Source organism: Sander lucioperca, chromosome 2, assembly GCF_008315115.2.
Source record: "Sander lucioperca isolate FBNREF2018 chromosome 2, SLUC_FBN_1.2, whole genome shotgun sequence".
Taxonomy (NCBI): domain Eukaryota; kingdom Metazoa; phylum Chordata; class Actinopteri; order Perciformes; family Percidae; genus Sander; species Sander lucioperca.
Genome location: NC_050174.1, coordinates 47,836,272 through 47,855,423, shown reverse-complemented (window position 1 = coordinate 47,855,423; position 19,152 = coordinate 47,836,272). Strand labels below are relative to the sequence as shown.

The 19,152-nt window shown below is 38.4% G+C and overlaps 1 protein-coding gene across 1 annotated transcript; it reads left to right on the top strand.

Moving 5' to 3' along the window:
- The first annotated feature begins 2,520 nt into the window (after positions 1-2,520).
- Positions 2,521-17,898, top strand: LOC116056844 (centriolin-like). Its single transcript, XM_035999034.1, has 7 exons — positions 2,521-2,535; positions 3,526-3,581; positions 11,527-11,583; positions 13,035-13,673; positions 13,779-13,817; positions 14,129-15,328; positions 15,778-17,898. Exons 2-7 carry the CDS (start codon positions 3,563-3,565, stop codon positions 17,868-17,870), a joined length of 4,047 nt encoding a protein of 1,348 aa, XP_035854927.1. The 5' UTR covers positions 2,521-2,535; positions 3,526-3,562; the 3' UTR covers positions 17,871-17,898.
- The last annotated feature ends 1,254 nt before the right edge of the window (positions 17,899-19,152 follow it).

Here is a 19,152-nt window from a genome sequence, read left to right as displayed (position 1 = left end):
CCGTCTAATACAACACCACTGCATAAACACAGAGGTGATCCATCTCCTCTCCAGGATCCATAACAGGTGACTCAGGACAGTACATTTTACTGGTTTCTTATTTTAAGAGTATATTTATAGTCGTGAAGAAGGAGCACAATATTTCTCTATTAAACATCACTCATATGACTTCAACACACACAACCTTCTCTAGTATGTATTTGTACTCTTTAAAGTGGAAATGTGACACCAAAAGTGATCCGAATCACAGGACTTGGAGGAGAAAGGAATAAGTGAAAGACGAGAAAACCATTTTACTCACTCCCATGTCACAATTCTAGTAACTTTGTAAAAGCAGTAATCTGACTGCTACAACTTTGTTTCATCCTAATGATGACCAGGTGTGAAAGTAGGTGGAGTTCTAAATGCGCTCACAATTATTTTGTCTTGAGGTGATGTGCACAGGGAGCCTCCGTCTGTTTGTCTCTCCATGTCCAGCAGATGGAGCTGTAACATCAACCACTGATGATTGGAGCCTCACACAACACTGCTTGTTGCAGTTTTTTCCATTTGCTAGTTTTTATTTTGTCTACCTTTTCTGTTCATGCTTGTGGCATTTGAACAATTTGAACCTGTAAGAATGGTTTGGGGTTGTGGTTAGACCAATTACATTTTTTGTCACATATTAATGTAAAATATGGATTTTCTTTTATATCAGGTAGGCTACACCTACCTGCTTCTATGTCGGAACAAACAATATCTACAGTTCAATCCAATTCAATTCTATTTATAGTATCAAATCATAACAAGAGCTATTTCGAGACACTTTACAGATAGAGTAGGTCTAGACCACACGCTATAATTTACAAATACCCAACAAATACCCAAACAGTGTTTTGTCTTTAATGAAATAATGTCTGACTGTGTTCAAATCATAAACATGAATTTGTAGGCTATAATATCTATTAGGTAGTAGGGGAGCTGAATAAACACTGACCTGCAGATACTTCACTAATGTAGAGTTAAAGTTTTATGTATGATAAAGAGTGAAAAAGTCTGCGCGAAATAACAATCCGTTTTTTCGTCATGGTGATCATTTTGGATGTGAGGAAGAACACCTTTGCAATGAAATAATACTGGAATAGAATAAAACAAAATATGTTACATTTTAACAAAAAAAAAAAATCAATTAAACTGCACATGACAGGAATTCAATTGTTTAACAATTAAAATGAAAAGTAAGGGATTTTGAAAAATGTAATTTCAAAATAAAACCCTGAACATTGCAGTCACGCCCTAATGAGCCGACCGACCTCACTTTTAACTTTCGCTTTTGTTTACACTGGTGACACAGCAGACATTTCAGCTGGTGAGTAAACACAACTTTAACCAGATTACTGTAATAGCTCTAGAGAATAAAATAAAGCAAGTAGCCTAGATGAGTGGGGTATGTCGGTAAACGCGGATCGATCAGGAGAATTGATTATTTAAGATACAGATTCAGATTCACGAGTGACATCCGTTAGAAATGTTGTCTAAGTGTCTGCTAGAAAACTGACGTTTTTCTGTCTAATGCTTGAATTGAGAATTGAGAGGACGTCGTTTTAGTCAAAGTTTAAACTGAAAAAGGTCTTAAGTTGTTAAATGGTTTTATGTAGGCCTATGGTAGGTGACATTCATGTTTCCGCCATTTTAGATTACCAGCGCCTCAGTTGCAGGAAGAAGAGTTAGGCTATATAACTCATTAAAGTTAGCCTACATTAGCGGACATTTGGGCAACTTTTGATGCTTTAGATTTTACAAATTATAAACATAACATGTAGCTATGGCTACCACTCCTAGTTAGGGTAGCCTACTGTTTCTCCTGAGAATATTTTTAAAAGTGCAACCAAATAAAATCAAACTGTCAAATATTACAGTTTTCACCTTATCTATCTATCTTAACTGTTAATGTTTTTATTATTGTCTGATGATTGTGATGTCAATGTCAGTTGTATTCTCAGAGATCAGAAGACACATTGATTGAGCAACACTGGCATAGGGTGACCAGATTTCCCGGAACCAAAACCGGGACACTTAGCGCGTGACCGTAGTGCTCGTGCACGCACACGCTTTTTAACGTGAACATGTGCTCACAACATAATGGGGTATCTCAGTTAATATTCATGAATGTTCTTGGTATATATAGCCTACATATCTAAGAAATAATATTAAAAGACATTGAGTGAGTTTTGTGTGGGACCAACTTTATTTTTCAGAATTAAAGCATTCTTTTGGAAATGATGCACCCACTGAACTTGTGAAAAACTTTGTGAAAAGGTATTTTGCATTGTGTGGCACTAAACCAATTATTTGGAACTGCTGCCACAGGCTTGAACTAAAGTTATGGTAATACTTTACGATAAGGGTACATGGATTAGGAATTCATGGATAAATTAATTCATGTTTTGTGCATTACTTCATTCTTTTAGATCTTATGAATCATCAGGAATTGACATTAGTTCATAGCCTCATTCATGACCTCATGCATGAACAACACATCAACTAAAGCATTAGGTACGGTGGCTATATCATTATGCACAAGTTGTGTTCAAATCAGAATTTGCGCAGTGATGACCACATTTTTTGCAGAAAAATAAATAATCATAATCATGCTTAATAAATCATAATTCATAATGATGTGCCCACGTACCTAATGCTTTAGTTGTGTTGTTCATGTATGAGGTCACGAATGACAGACTATGAACATGTCAATTCCTGATGATTCATAGGATATTAAACAATGCAGTAATACATAAATCATTAATTACATAATGCATAATAGAACATACATCAATTCATTCCTGCATGAATTCATGATAATTCATGTACCCTTACCGTAAAGTGTTACCAGTGTTATTCTAACCAACAATACACACACACACAAATGTAATCTCATTTAGAGGAGTGAATTTGCTCATGAATCAATTTCTTGGCTGAAAGCCTACTGTGAAATTGCGCACAGTGTCAGCAAAATTGGCCCATGTGACAAGTATCGCCTTCAAGGTGGGAATGGTCATGGGGTTCCTCTCGTCAGTCAATGTGTTGTTCATTGTACATTGTAAGGCTAGCTGCACAGATTATGCAGACACAGACCGCTACAATTGACTGACACACACACATTGTTAAAATCATACGCTGGACGCTTTAGTCTTTTTACATGGGTTTAGTTCATGATCGGGCTATAATAAGACCACGTCGGCTATGTAATTGCTGACAACCGGGACAATTTCATAGTGGACATTTTAGCGTCCCAGCAGGCTTTTGTCGGGACTCGGGACATGCAACTCAAAATCGGGACTGTCATGGCGGTCAAATCGGGACTGTCCCGGTCAAACAGGGACGTCTGGTCACCCTACACTAGCACAAGTAACCTAAGTAATTACTCTTTGTCCAAATATATCAACTTTCACACTTATTCATTATTTAATTGTGGCTGTCTGAGTGTGTGAGTAAATAAGAGAGTTTAGTGTAAGAGAACCTAAATTATTTTATTCTTTCCTCCAGGTGAATTAGTCTCTGATGTTTCCAGCAAAGTGACATCATGGAGACTGCAACATCTGGTGAGTCCAGTCAGATTTCATTAATCTGGATAACGTTCTCTCACTGTTCACATAAATCCACAAATTCCTCAAAGCCAAACTATGAGAGACTTTATTGTAAAAAAAAAAAAAAAAATTTACAGTACATAAAGGAATGAAATTGTGTAAAATATAGTCCAGTTTATTGTCCAGGCAGCAGACATTTGCTGTGTTGGGATTTAGGAGGCACAGGTTCGGTTATTAGCAATCATCAAAGGTATGCTAACAATATTAAAGTGCCCATATTATGAAAAAATCACTTTTTCTGGGATTTGGGGTGTTATGTTGTGTCTCTGGTGCTTCCACACATATACAAACTTTGAAAAAAATCCATCCATGCTGTTTAGAGTGAGATACAGTTTCTGAATGTGTCCTGCCTTTCAGTCTCTGGGTGAGCTGTTCAAAATCGGCACGGCTTGTGACGTCACAAGCCGAAACGAGCAGGCTAACCGCAACCATTAGCTCGTTAGCATGCTAACGCTAATGCTAACGCTAGCATGCTACCTCGTTCTCAATAGCAAAGCACTGCTACAACACACACAAGTTCACCATAATCTACAAAAGAACTACTTACATGTGCGCCCTCATTTAGAAGTCTCCCAGCTAATCCTGCCTTGTAACTGACCGAACAGCCTTTCTTTTACTGTCTATGGAGCTAGCTAGCTGACATGATCTACATCTGAGCTACTGCACATGTGCAGTGCAATCAAAGATAGTACAGAAGAAGAAGAAGAAAAGAGGCCTCACTCTGTAGCTAAAACAGAGACCAGCTGAAAAGAGGATCTGCAGCAGTGAGAGAGAGCGGTGCAGTACAACAAAAATATGGTGTTTTTTGAAAATTAAACCATGTAAACCTATTCTGGTACAACCTTAAAATACAATTATGAACCTGAAAATGGGCATAATATGGCTGCTTTAATAAAGCTATGAATGTTGATATATAAATAATATATATAGGCCTATATATATATATATATATATCATAAATGGGGCACCACTCTGGACTCAGGGACCAATAAATGAACTGTGGATACAGTCCCAAAAAGGGGTGTTCTTAAAAAAAAAATGCAGATATTAATTGGCTATCACACATGTATGAGGTAAACAGTGAAGGAGTGAATGTGAGCACTGACCTGGGGGGTATTGCACAAAAGTAGAGTTTATAAATCCAGGATAACAGATAAAGTGAGGCTTGATCTATAGTCTAATCTGTGCATCCTGGCTTGGTGCGTTTCACGAAGGCCAAGCCAGGCTGAGGAGGAGCGACTAGGTCGAGCCAGGCTGAAGTAATTCAGATAGATGCACGTTCACGGCTTTATTAACAGACCGCGAGGTCGATAACAGATTTACTGATGCTAAAATGGAGAATACGTTATTGTGCATACTTTACACAGAGTGAGCAGCAGCTTCTTATGGATGTACTATGATAACGTGAAACACATTATTTGTAAAAAAGAAACACGGCCGCTATAATGAAACAGTGAGAGAAAGTGTGGCAGACGATCGCAGACCGACTGAATGCGTAAGTCGCCTAAAAATATGCATTTACTGACCACTGCCCTGAATTGAAACCGTCATAATCATACCATTCAAGGAGTTAGGGTAATTATTTGCACAAATGAACAGTTGTTTTCTTTGCCTTAAAAGTGAGCAGAAGACAGCCTAATGTTACGCGGGAAATTTACCATCAATTACAACCACTAATCTACAATTCTAGAATAGGCCTACGATGCGTAAATATCTCTCTCTCCCTCTGGAGAAGTATGTGCTAAAATTTAAATTTCCTAAGTAACATATTAACTCCCACTACTCGCTTTTCAGGCAAAGTCTATGTGGTGTCTTTAATAATAATGCTGTGATGTTGTATGAAGAGGAATCCGCCGTTACTGTTCTTGATTATAAAAAGGTTTATTACAATTCATGATTTTCAGCATCAATTTACAAACTCCTGCAGAGAGCTTGGAGAACGACCAACCCGAATTCTTCCAAAAGAATGTTCATATACTACATGTACAACTGTTAGTTTGTGGAAATAATTAGTAATAATAATTAATATAACAATTAATAATTAATTTTTTTTTTTTTTACAGAGGTAGAGTTTCTTTCTTTACATAGTATATGCTATATATGGACATAGACAAGAAAGACAGAAACTCTGAAATCTAGAAACTATCAAGATAATTAAGTGATAAGTATAATGCACACTGTAAACACGACTGTAATACAGTATATTCATCAGTTATTTCCCCTCAGCAAAATATAAGGTCAAACCATTGAGGTGTCCTCTCCCTGTTGTTTCATGAATGTACAGTAGTCTATACTATATAGTTACTGGTCCAGTGATCTAAGACTATAATTAGGGAGGCTTGTACAATTATAAAAACCTATAATAATTGTTCAATCCTCCCAAAATATAGTCCCAGTACACTGGAGAGAACACAAATTGTGTGCTAAGAATGCCAAATTTAATGCACATGGAAGAGGAACATACATGATCCTTTGTTAAAGAATACTAAAATAATTAATCAACTAAAATAATTAAAGGTGTATTTGTCCCTGCCCAGTCTGCCATTGTTAGAACCACTAACACATGTATAGTACTTTATATATTATCCTTCATTACAGATTTCATTTAAAACACATTTGCGACTGTATCAGGCTTTTCCAATTATCTCAACAACTGCCATAAAATATTCAGCAAACTTCTAACAACAAGCAGTTTTCATCCAGCAATCTAACAGTAACAATGACTGTCACATGAATAATTATAAAAATAATGGTCACAACTTTAAATAATAATAGTGCTTTACTGAACAGCAAATGCACCTGTTGTATTTTAATGCAGGCTAATAAAAATAAGGTAAAACCACTGCTGAGGGAACAGAAAAGGCTCCAGGATGTATAAATCCTGGCTGTTAACCTGGTCAGGAGCAGGCTAGCTGCACAGAATAAATCCCCATGGTAACTTAGGTGCCTCTGCTTTTGTGTAACCAAGTCAAGGCTAAATTCATCCAGGATAACTGGAATATCCCGGCTTAATCCCTTATCCTGGTTTTGTGCAATAGCCCTCTGCACACCCAGCTGTTATTACAACACGTACACAAATAATGACAGACAACTGCTCTTTAAAAAGGTACATTTATACTTTAGCAATACCAGTTATGCTAATCGAGGAATCTCTGTGTGTCTCTCGCATGCGCAGTAGCCTACCGCAGCGGAGGCGGGGAGTTGCTACAGCCCTAGAACTACAAGGCTCATTGATTGCCTGTCATGCCAAAAAGTGATCATCTGCCACAAACTGATTGCTGCCTATCTTACATGCAATTCATGTAATTAATCGTACACAGACGCATGTTAGATGTTACGCCCAGGTTCTGGGGCTCTCCAGCACGTTGTTTTGTTGCTGTTGTGCACATTTCTCCGGTCTCTGCACGCTGTCTAAGAGCAGATGCCGGGGAAGCTGCTGGCTGGCAGGCTGAACTGGCTCCCTTCTTACCTTGCCCGGGCCACATCCGTACACACTATAGCAGCTTTTCCAGCAGTCAAGGCTCCATCTTTCCCCCGCCCGGCCCACTAGAGGAAAAAAAAAGAACACGCCGAATCTCTAGATTAGCTGCCAGCTGAGCCACGCCTGATTGAATCTCGCCTATAGTTAAATAAAGTTGTAGGAAAAAAAATACTGGGAACCAAGCAATAGAGAGCCGAAGTCACGCCCCTTCCGGTGGACCTCATGGGACCTTAATTCGGAAAAAATATGAACGGTAGTGAACGGGGAGAGGCGAATTATTTTTTGATCCCGTTTGAATTGAGTCATGGATTGCAAATATGATGTTCATAATTTAAAAGAGAATTTTTCAACCAAAGAAAGTCTCAGTTAGCCGTAGGTTTGTTGTAGTACCACTTAGTTTTATGTTCAGTGAACTACATCTCTCGTCTCACACAATTTACGTCACCTAGCTTGATGCTCAACTTGCTCGCTAGCGAGCTAGCTTTGCTCTGTTCCACAACACATGTAACGTTATCTTACCTGATGTGTTTTATCCAGTGAAGTGTTTTCAGCAGATAAGCAAAAGAACAAGCAAGATCCTATGCTCATTTGAGTACCGTTACCTCCCTGGTACGATACACACAGACATCGTAGCTTCAGCGAGACATCATCCATGCCACATTGAAGTGTGTAGTCTTTCTAATTACGTATTTTCACAGTCTTATACTTCAACAGTTTAACAATAAACTGAGACTTTCTTCGGTTGAAAAATTCTCTTTTAAATTGACGATCATCATATTTGTAATCCATGGCTCAATTCAAACGGGATCAAAAAATAATTTGCCTCGCCCTGTTCACTCCCGTTCATATTTAAAGATAGGTCCCATGGACCGGAAGTAGAAGGGCGTGACTTCGGCTCTCTATCGGCCTTTTCGAACAAGCACGCACTCCAAACGGGCACAGCACTAGTAATCAATAATTCTTCAATTAATAACCGTCCATTATCCAACTAAAACAAAGACAAACAAGCATGTGTAGACACAACGGCCCCTCAGAGATATACCCATGGGTATATCTCTGCAGGGGTCCGTTTCAGGAAGGTGGTTTAACAAACTCTGAGAGAAAATTGCTGCTAGAGTAAATGCGTAAGTTCGAATATAGTGTATTAATTTCATATTTAATCTTAAGTATAATATGACTAGTGAAATGGTATTGAACCTATAATCTATTTCATTTAGGTGCAATCCTGCGGGCGAAAAAGTCCTAAGCCTACTAATCCTATTCTGAGGCTACAGCACCATCATTAACAGAATTATAATTCATAATCTTTTATTTCAAAGGGTTTACATCATTCACCTGCAATACTGTGGAACTCCTTTTTAATGGCTCTCACTGGTGTGTGTCCAGGGAACACTGCACAAACGTTTCAGAGCGAGTCACACTCTTCTTACGGCCTTGCTTACAGTGGCTTTACTAATATGCTCCGCATCACCAATGTTGTAAAGAAAATTGCCATTTGCAAAAAACCTAATGTGACACAAAGAATCTGCTGGGATGTAAGAGCATGTCCACGATGGGTGACGTTCGTGATATGAGGACGGATAAGGGTATGTAGGCTACATAACTGATAGACTGGGAAGAAAAACGATACCGCTCAAATAGGTAGGCTAGTATCTGGAAATGAAAATGCATCTATAGTCGGGGCCTCAATATCATCTTCCGACGTATGTTTAACTCTCTGTGAAGTAATACAGCTTCTTCATCAACGGGATCCTTGACACAAGGAAATGCCATGTTTGGAACAAAAACGTTTTATAGTCTGCCTAACATTTATTGAAATAAACCTGCTCCCGACCAGGTTAGGTTCACAGACTCAGTTACCATAGTAACTGAATCTGAGGTTAAGTTAGCTCTCTTTCTGAAACGGGCTGGAGTTACCTCTTTCTCAGGTTTGATTAACCTCCCTTTCTGAAACAGAAAACCCAGAGTTTCCCTCATCTCAGGGTTAAAAAACTCAGAGTTTTCACTAAACCTATTCTCTGAAACGGACCTCCAGGACAGCTAACGTCACATACTCCAGTCCATCTCTATACCAGCAGAATTAATGTGTTGTGTAGTGAAGGAATAAAATACTGACCGATGACCGGTCTGGCCAAAGAGGCCAAAATAACCTATCTGACTCCACTTAGATCACTACACCTCACACCCTCAAATCTTAAGTGTTTGTTTACTGGTAGATCAGAAATAAAACTCAGGATTTGTTCAGTTAAAATATAACAAACTTTAGCGAATGATAATGCAGAATACACACTTGTGCACAAGGATCAGATATTACAACATAAGTCTATCTGTCCTAACAAACTGACAGAGTCTCGCCAGCATCTGATGTCGCCCAGTTAGAAACCTGTCTTTTTATCCATTTCTGTCCCATCTTCTGGTGGTGCTGTCATCAGTTTGGCTACAGTCCAGATCTTCTCGGTTCCTGCCGGATCCCTCCATGAGTTAACGCAATGTATGAAATGTTACCTTGATTCTCACACTCCCAGGCCGAAAACAGACATTTGTTACTCTTGGGATATTTTACAGTTGCTTTCTATTTATCAAATATATACACTGGTTACGAAATGTTTTATGATGTTCATATTACTGAATACCTGTGTATTTTTCTTTATCTTCTGCAGACTAAGGGAGTACTGAGAGTCAAGGACATTTCACAACCTGTACCATACTTCTCACCGCTTGCAAATAACTGCTCCATTGTCATCTCCGCTTCCTGTGGTCAGAAGAGGCCTTTTCTCAACTTTCCAATTATTTCCTGGGTGCCAATATCCCGTACTCCCTTTATAATATCTTATCACTTCTAAAAAAACAGATGGCCTCTCATAACCCAGGGAAGCAGAGACGACAAGGTCAGCCTTATGAACTCTAAAACCTCTGAATTTATTCTCACAAAAATATTTATCCTACAGTAGCTACTTGAATCTGTCATTGTACAAAGAGATAAATAAAGCTTACTTTGTGATTGTTACGCAGAGATAATGTTCTAAAGCACAAATAAATAACCATCAAATACTTCTCACATGGATTTTGTGGAGAGTGATTTCTTCTTCTGTGCATATTTATTGCAGCAGCTGGACAAGGAAGTAGGTTACACTAGTATCGATTTTTGACTATTTGAAGATGAGGGGAGAGCATTTCTCTTTGTTTGATTTCATTAAAAATAAAGTTGGGCTTTGCTGTTGGCTTCACGACTAAATTTTAAAGAAGAGATTTGCGCTACCCAGCTGCCGCTCTGAACTGCAGGCTGGAGAACGACGCTTAAGGGGAAATTTAAGGGAAACTTAAAGCTGAAGTTGGCTTCCAATTCAGCAGGGAAACATAACTTACACTGCTGACTGACTGATCCTCTGTTTTTTTAACCTCTTACTGTATTGAAAGCGTGTTAGTCATTAGGGTAAAGTATTAATTATGTCTAAAACACACTTTTAGATTTGTGAAAGCTGTATTGTCTTTGTTATTTAACACAATAAAGGGAGATTTCACAGATTATTTTCAAATGATGACAACTTTGAACAAGGTCCACATTGAAAAACACTATACGTAGACTTATCAAATCTGGACCAAATTATCCCAGAGAGGCTAAAGATTCTTAAAAACACAGTTTCCGATTTGTGAAAGCTTTATTCTATTTGTGAAAATGCAACATGCAACAAGCCTGACATTTTGTCTAGACCCGTCAAGTTCAGGATGGGAAACAGACCTCTTGTAAGACCACCACTGTTTCTGTCATGTGCATGAATAGAGTATTACTAATCAGTCTAAAGGGGTTTTAAATATATATGTATATCTGTGTTTTTGTATTTTCATAGATGATTTGAATACCCTGAAGCACAGAAGCAGCCCTCCCCTTGACCGTCCTTACTGTGAGTCAAACTGAATGAGAATTCTTCAACATTTTATATATCATGAATAAAAGTGAGCTTGAAGCTCCTGCATCTAAATCTCAGACGCTAGATTTCCTCCCGGTTTATCAGCCCGTATAATCACAATGTGATCTTTCTAAGCTTCAGTTTCTGTACAGTTTATTCAACAATAATGTGTTAATCAGTGAGCTTTAGAGGAGCTGGTAGATGGATTTTTTTTACCTTTTTGGACAGAGCCAGGCTAACTATTTCACCCTGTGTTTGGTCTTCATGGTAAGTAAGTCAACAGGCTACTGGCTGAATCTCAGACCAATCATGTAATATCAGTATGACAAACATGAAAATATTCTGAACAGAACTTATAAATCACAGTTCTTAATACAAAAAAACACAATAATAACACATTTGAATGGTGGCATTGTTAGTGTCCCAAGCATGTCCATTAGAGATCACATTTAACAGAGATAATGAATGAATGAATTCATGAATTAATCTGTTTATTTTTGTGTCCTTACAGTTACAGATGACCAGCCCCTTAAGCGCAGCTGGAGTTTTCCATGGCTGCCACCTGACAGTGAGTCAAACTTAACTGAGTCTGAATTATTCTTGTGTTTGATTACATTTGAATTCACAGTTTTTCATGAGTGAAAATCTCAATAATGTAATAACTCACTTTTCACTTGAGTGAACCAAAGCGTCTTTTTTACTCCAGTCACTATCAGGGGGTCCAGGGGGGTTGATGTTATCTAGTATTTTGATGTTGTCTAGTATACATAATGCGTTATTATAAGAAAAAGACCATAAGGCTTTGTCATGAATGTTTCAGAGATTTTTCTTCAGAATTACTTAATTTGTTATGGAAAAGCCAAAGAGTTGCTGTTGCAACACTTGTTTATGTTTATCAATTGATTCTGCACCCAAGTTACTGCACATGTAAGTTACTAACTCAAAAATGTTGTGTTCAGTTACTGTTTAAACCAGAGATCTTTATCACCCTAGTGGGTCCGAGTTACTGCAGGGGGGGGCACCAAATTATTGTCCATTCTTTAAAGTTTTTTTCAAAAAGCTAAAATGTCTTAACATGAATCCAACATTTATTAGCAAATATAAATATAAATAGTAAATAGTAATAGTAAATATAAAATAGTCTATTTGTGGAAAAAACATTGGTGATACTAGGCTTACTGGCCTTTAGGTAAGGTAGTCAATAAGTAAGCCACCCACATGTATGTTTAACATGAAAAAACATGCCAACAATTATTTTAATAGCTTAGTATTCTATGCACTAAAAGGTATGTATAAAGGCTTTAGGACCCCCACACGTTATTGTAGGCACAGTTTAATATGCAACTTAATTTTATACAATATATGTAGTAGGGGGTCCCTGCTCCATCTCTCTTATGGTGCTTACCCACTGCTAGTACCAGCTCTACTCGGCTCGGCTCGACCGCAATGCCCCGTCCTCCATTTTCCATTGCAGATTTAGTACCGCCTCATGCGTGAGGAGAGCATGGCTGGTCGTCATACAGTAGAGACGCCGCAGGAAACTGCCGTGACCCACACACAGAACGTCGAAGGTGTGATGTTTTTGACTCTTGGCATGTGGCTGTTGCCACAGCCAGAAGACAATTTTTTTTCAAAAGAAGCTGGAGGCAGCAAAAAAAACACCGCTGACTAAATTATTTAAAAATGGTGGGTTTGTTCAGGACACCCCCGTCTGTCGCTATCAACGATTCTCTCTGACCAATCAGTAGTCTGCAGGTTTTCACGTCACCTTTTGCTATCGCCTCAGTTCGCTTGGAACCTCGACGGAGGTGATACTAAAAAAAGTACCTTTTAGCGAGTACCAGGGACTTTTTTTCATAATGGTAAAACAAAAAAGGCGAGTAGAGTAGAATAGAGGTGAGGCGAGGCGAGGCGAGCAGGTACCATGTAATGGAAAAACGCCATTAGTTAAGGGGTCCTTGGCTTAAAAAAAACATTGAAGACCCCTGGTTTAAATGGTTGAACAAATTTTCATTTCAGTGTCTGAGCTGAGGGTTGTTCTGCTGGGGAACAGCTGGTCTGAGAGGAGTTCAGTGGGGAACTTCATACTGGGAGAGACTGTGTTCAACACTGAGGAAGAACCAGACCGCTGTCTGAGAGAAAGAGGACAGTTAAAGGAGAAAATGATAGCAGTCATCAACACTCCAGATCTGCTGCTTCCTGACATCTCTGAACACAAACTGACAGAACATGTAGAAAACTGTGTGAGACTCTCTGATCCTGGCCCTCATGTGTTCCTGCTGGTTCTACAGCCTGAAGACTTCACTGAGAAACACAAACAGAGGCTACAATCAATCCTTGAAAACTTAGGTGATCAACCATTTGATCATTCATTGGTTCTGATATCAACCCCCAGACAGGATAGTTCAGCTTTCATGGACAAAGATGAACTAGACCAGTCATTAAAAGACATGATCACAATGTGTAGATACAGATACTTGAAGCAGAAGAATCTTGAACGTCCAGAGCTGTTAACACGTTTGGGGCAAATTGTAAAAGAGAACAATGGAGAGCATGTGAGATGTGATGTATTCAAGGATGCAGCACCAGGTTCTGATCAGGAAAGCCTGAAACAAGCAGAAGATGTCAGTTTTTACTTGGACCCTACAAATGCTGCTGGTAAGTGAAGAACAGTCATTTACTGTAGGTAATGAGAACTGTATAATTACCACAAATGACTGTAGAATCATACTGTTGTACTTGACATGACTGTGTCTTTTACAGAGGTGAAAGCTCCCAGTGCATATACCCAGTCCCACCAGTGTAAGTACATAACATGTTGTTTTATCCAGATACATACAGTGGCAATATATAATACAACACTGAGATGTATGTTGATATTTTGATATGTTTCATCAGGCTGAGATTTGTCAGAAAGATTTAGCTCTACAAGAAAATGGTCATTTTCGTAAATCTAGGAGAGCACATGAATTTTGACACAATAAAACGCAATCAGTCATTAATGTCTGCATCCCTCTTTGTTAAATTAATGACGGATTGCAAATATGATGAATTGATGACAAAATGTGTCGATGGAATCTTATAACTAAAGTTATATCTTTGTTATTTTATAGCATGTGACCTTAGGATTGTGATGTTTGGAAAAAAGGAGGACAAAAAGAAAACACTATGCAAAGTCATCATTGGGACCAAAGAGTTGAAATATCGTAAAATAAATCCAAACACGCAATGTGAGGTCACCAATGGAATGTGGAGAGGAAATCCTCTAAGAGTAGTGAAGACTCCAGACATGTTCAGTATGTCTAAGGAAGCAATCAGAGAAGAGATGAAGAGCTGTGTGACTCTTAGTCTCCCTGGACCAAATGTTCTTCTGCTGTTAGTGAAGCCTTCTGAGTTCACTGAGGAGAACAGACGAACACTTGAGTTAATCCTGAGTTTGTTCGGTCAAGATGCCTTTCAATACTTAATGGTCATAAACACGCACAAGGAGAATAAATGTAACACTGTAAATCAACTCCTTCAAGACTGTTTAGGAAGACAGTACAACATGGTTGAAAACAACCGCATGCTATTAATGGAGAAGATTGAGAGCATTGTTCATGAAAACAAAGGAACCTTCCTCACCTTCACTGAAGAGACCATCAGACCAACATCTGGACACATCAGACCAGCTTTAAACCTGGTTCTGTGTGGGAGGAGAGGAGCAGGGAAGACTTCAGCAGCCAAGGCTATTTTAGGTCAGACAGAGCTTCATTCAGTCTCCAACTCATCAGAGTGTGTTAAACATCAGGGAGAGGTGTGTGGACGTCGGGTTTCCCTGGTGGAGCTGCCTGCCTTGTATGGAGAAGGTCAGGAGGCAGTGATGGAGGAATCATTCAGGTGTATCTCCCTCTGTGATCCTGAGGGCGTCCATGCCTTCATCCTGGTCCTACCTGTGGGTCCCCTCACTGATGAAGACAAGGGAGAGTTACAGACCATCCAGAACACTTTCAGCTCTCGAGTCAATGACTTCACCATGATTCTGTTCACTGTGGAGTCAGATCCTAAAACTCCAGCTGTTGTTAAGTTTATAAACAAAGATAATGGCATCCAGGATCTCTGTCAGAGCTGTGGAGGAAGATATGTTGTTCTCAACATCAAGAACCAGCAGCAGATCCCAGAGCTGTTGGACAAAATAGAAAAAATGAGACTAAGACCTTACAAAGACCAACCATGCTGCTACACAACAAAAACATTTGCATTTGGCCAAATAGAAAAGATCAGCACACTACAGGCTGAACTGATCAACCTGAGAACAAAAAGCATTATCAGCTGTAAGTACCATGGTTATACTAGTTTTGAATTTTTATTAAGTTTTTATTTTATTTTGTATTTTTTTACTTTAGTTTTAGTTATTTTCTGGAGTGCATTTGCTAGTTTTAGTTTAGTTTCAAGTTTTTCAGAAAGGTCTATTTTTACAGTAGTTCTAGTTTGTTTTTGTTATGGCGAGGTATAATGTCTCAGAAGTATGTAGCATATACATATAAAATACATGGTTGGAGAACTGTATAGGAATGGCCTTAATGTTTAATCTTTATGCTACTTTTAATGTCCGAAAAGCAATTACGGCACATTGCCATCTCCTGCGTGGTTCAATGTCACGAGAGTTGACGGAAAACCATGCCGTCTCTTTTTTTTGTAGTGAAGTATTACAGCTACAACACTCAATCTGAAATGGTTTATGTTAATTTTTATTTTATTTGTGAAATGTGTTATTCCCCAGGTGATGATGAGAAGCAGAGCCCAGAGTGTCTCAGGATTGTGCTGATAGGGAAGACCGGCAATGGAAAGAGCTCTACAGGAAACACCATTCTAGGAAGAGATGAGTTTGAAGCTGAATCAAGCCAAACATCAGTCACCAAATGTTGTCAGAAAGAACAGACTGAAGTGAACGGTCGTCCTGTCGTTGTGGTCGACACTCCTGGTCTTTTTGACAATACTTTGTCCCATGAAGAGGTTAATGAGGAGATGGTGAAATGCATCAGTCTTCTGGCTCCAGGACCTCATGTCTTCCTGTTGGTGTTACAAATTGGCAGACTCACACCAGAGGAAAAGGAGACATTAAAACTCATCAAGAAAATCTTTGGGGAAAATTCTGAAAAGTTTACCATCATTCTTTTCACAAGAGGAGATTCACTGAAACGTGAGAAGCGGCCCATTAACGAGTACATAGAAAAAAAATGTGATGATTCCTTTAAGAAACTGATCACTGACTGTGGAGGAAGATACCATGTGTTCAATAACTATGAGGAACAAAACCGGACACAAGTCAGTGAGCTGATAACCAAGATTGACACCATGGTGAAGGAAAATGGAGGCAGCTGCTACAGCAATGAGATGCTGCAAGAGGCCGAGGCAGCTATACAGAAAGAAGTGGAGAAGATCCTGAAGGAGAAGGAAGAAGAGATGCAGAGAGAGAGGGAGGAACTGGGAAGAAAACATAAGAAAGAAATGGAAGCAGTGAAAAGAAAAATGGAAGAACAGAGATCAGAAATTGAACATGAGAGCAAACTCAGAGAAAAACAACTTCAGGAAAAGGAGGAGAACATCAACAAAGAACGTGAGGAGAGAAAGAAAGATAAGGAAATAAGAGAAGAAGAAGACAGGAAGAGAAAACAACAGGATGAAACTCAACGACGGGAGTGGGAACAAAAAGTTGAAGCTTTGGAGCAAAAAATAAGATCAGAGTCAGAATCTAAGGAAACTATTGATAGAAAGCTGGAGGAGAGCAGAGAGGAAATGAGAAAGGAACGAGAGAAGTGGGAGAAAAAACAAAAAGAATGGTGGGACAAACGAGAACAAGAAGATGAACAGAGACAACATAAGGAGCAAACTAAACTGAAAAAGCTCCAAGAAGACTATGATCATGAAAGGGCAAATTATGAAAAGAAAAGAATCGAAGAGGACCAAATCAGACAGGAACAAGAGGAGAAGAATCTGAAAGAGTTAAAGGAAAACCATAAAACAGAACTGGAAGGCATGAAGAAGAAGTATGACGAGGAGGCCAGAAAGAAAGCTGAAGAGTTCAATGAATTCAGAGAGAGCAAGGAAAGGGACTTTGCAGCTCAGATAGAAAGACACATGAAGGAAGTGATGGATCTGAAGCGACAGCAAGACAAAGCCATGCAGGAGAAGCAGGAGGAATATGACCGCTTGAATGATCTCTCTACCCACAAAGAAAAAAGTCTAAAGCAAGATATGGAGGAAGTACAGAACAAACATAAGCAAGAAATGACTGACTTGGTACTGATTCTTCTGACCCAAAAGAAAGAAAACAGGGACAAAATAAGAACAATGCAGAAAACACACCAAAAAGAGGTTAATACCATTAGAAAAGAACTTTCAGCCCAAAACAGAATAAAGGAGAAGGAACAAATTGATGAAGAAAAGAAAAGACACAGCCAAGAAATGAAAGACTTGGACAAGGAACTTTCAACCCAAAACAAAGAAGATTGTCGAATCAGAAAGCAAACACTGTCTATCCAACATCAGCAGAAAATTAATGAGTTGAGAGTGGAATTGTTGAGCCAACAGAAACAAAATCAGAAGGAAGAATTGGCTAAATTAGAGAAACAACATGAACAAAAACTGTATGAATTCAAACAGAAACTTCTGGAAGAAAATAAAAGAAATGAGAGAGAACAAATGGATGAACTGCTGAAGAATCAAAAACAAGAAATTGAGGAGTTGAAAAAGAAAGGCATGACCGAAGATGGAGACCTGGATGAACTGCAGAAAAAACACGAAAAAGAAATGAATGAGTTGAAAGAGAAAATGTTGAGCCCAGAGACGCAACAGTGGTGCTGGATTGCATGAGCAATTTAATTATTTAGGAAGGTCACACTTTTTGTGTGACCTTCCAAAATAGATGAGAACAATAGATGTTGTTCTCATCTATCGCAAGGTTAGACAGTTTAGTTTTTAGTTTTGTCTTTTTGCCCAAGTGTTTAGCCTAAAGCTTTCACAGTAGACTAGTTACTGTCATAACACAGAACATGTTCACTTTAGTTATCAAGGTTTCCCTTCACTCACATTATCATCCTTTTACGCTACTTGACAGCATTATTAGTGTTAGCTAGCGTCTCCAAAATAGACAACAAAGACAATACAAAAACAAAAAGGAAGCCAGAATATGAGAATGTTTTTCTCCTCAAAACTATTATAGCACATTATCCAAAGTAAATTTAACTTACTTATTTTAACTTGGTGTTCAAGGTCCAGTTCCAGTTAGATTTTGAAGAAAGACTGATGGATTTTGAATAATTAATTTCTTCTGCGTGAATATACATTTTTATTTTTGGACATATCCGTTAGTGTGTTGTATATTCAGTTTTGTCATTAAATGTAAATGTTTCTCATCTTGATTTCTTTTTGATAAGTGACATGATTTTACAAGGTGTTGGTGTTTTTATGATCTTTACATACTGCACATGAAAATGTATCCTCTTGTTTATATAGATAAACTAAACAGAACTAAAAACTGAACCGACAAGAATGATTATTTGTTTTATACCATAGTGTTAGCTTCTTCTCATTGAGGTCAAACAGTCAAAAGACTCCAACTGATCTTTGTACACCTTAGCACAGACTATTAAGATGGAGCAATACAGAACAGGCACACAGGTTTGTCTTTACCATCTGATTCTATATGGTGTGTGATTTAAGGTTCAATAAATGTTCCACAACAAAAACATTTCTTGAACGTCTTCATTTTTACAAGTTATGCAATTACACATACAAATACTAGCTTACATATAAACTACTTCGGAATGATCTCTCAAACTAAAATGTGCACTTCGACAGAAGTAAGGATATTATATTCCCCTGTGCTGTTAAAACTGCAGTTATCCAAAACAGGGCTGTGTTTTCTCCTGCAGTGTATTCTAAATGAATGGACATCATAGGAACCTTAAAAGGTAATTCAACACAACAGCCCTAAATACATACATTAAGTTTACAGAGTTCACTGTGTAAAGAAGGGATGAACTCAATGTTTGTTTTTTTATCAGACAGCTATTTACTACTTACGTTACAGATTACATTTCACATACTCATGAGAATATAAAACATGACATATACTATACATTACACTGCCCAA

Coding starts and splice junctions, on each gene's coding strand:
- LOC116056844 (XM_035999034.1), top strand. Junction 13,818..14,128: donor ATATACCCAGTCCCACCAGT/GTAAGTACATAA, acceptor GTTATTTTATAG/CATGTGACCTTAGGATTGTG. Junction 15,329..15,777: donor AACAAAAAGCATTATCAGCT/GTAAGTACCATG, acceptor GTTATTCCCCAG/GTGATGATGAGAAGCAGAGC.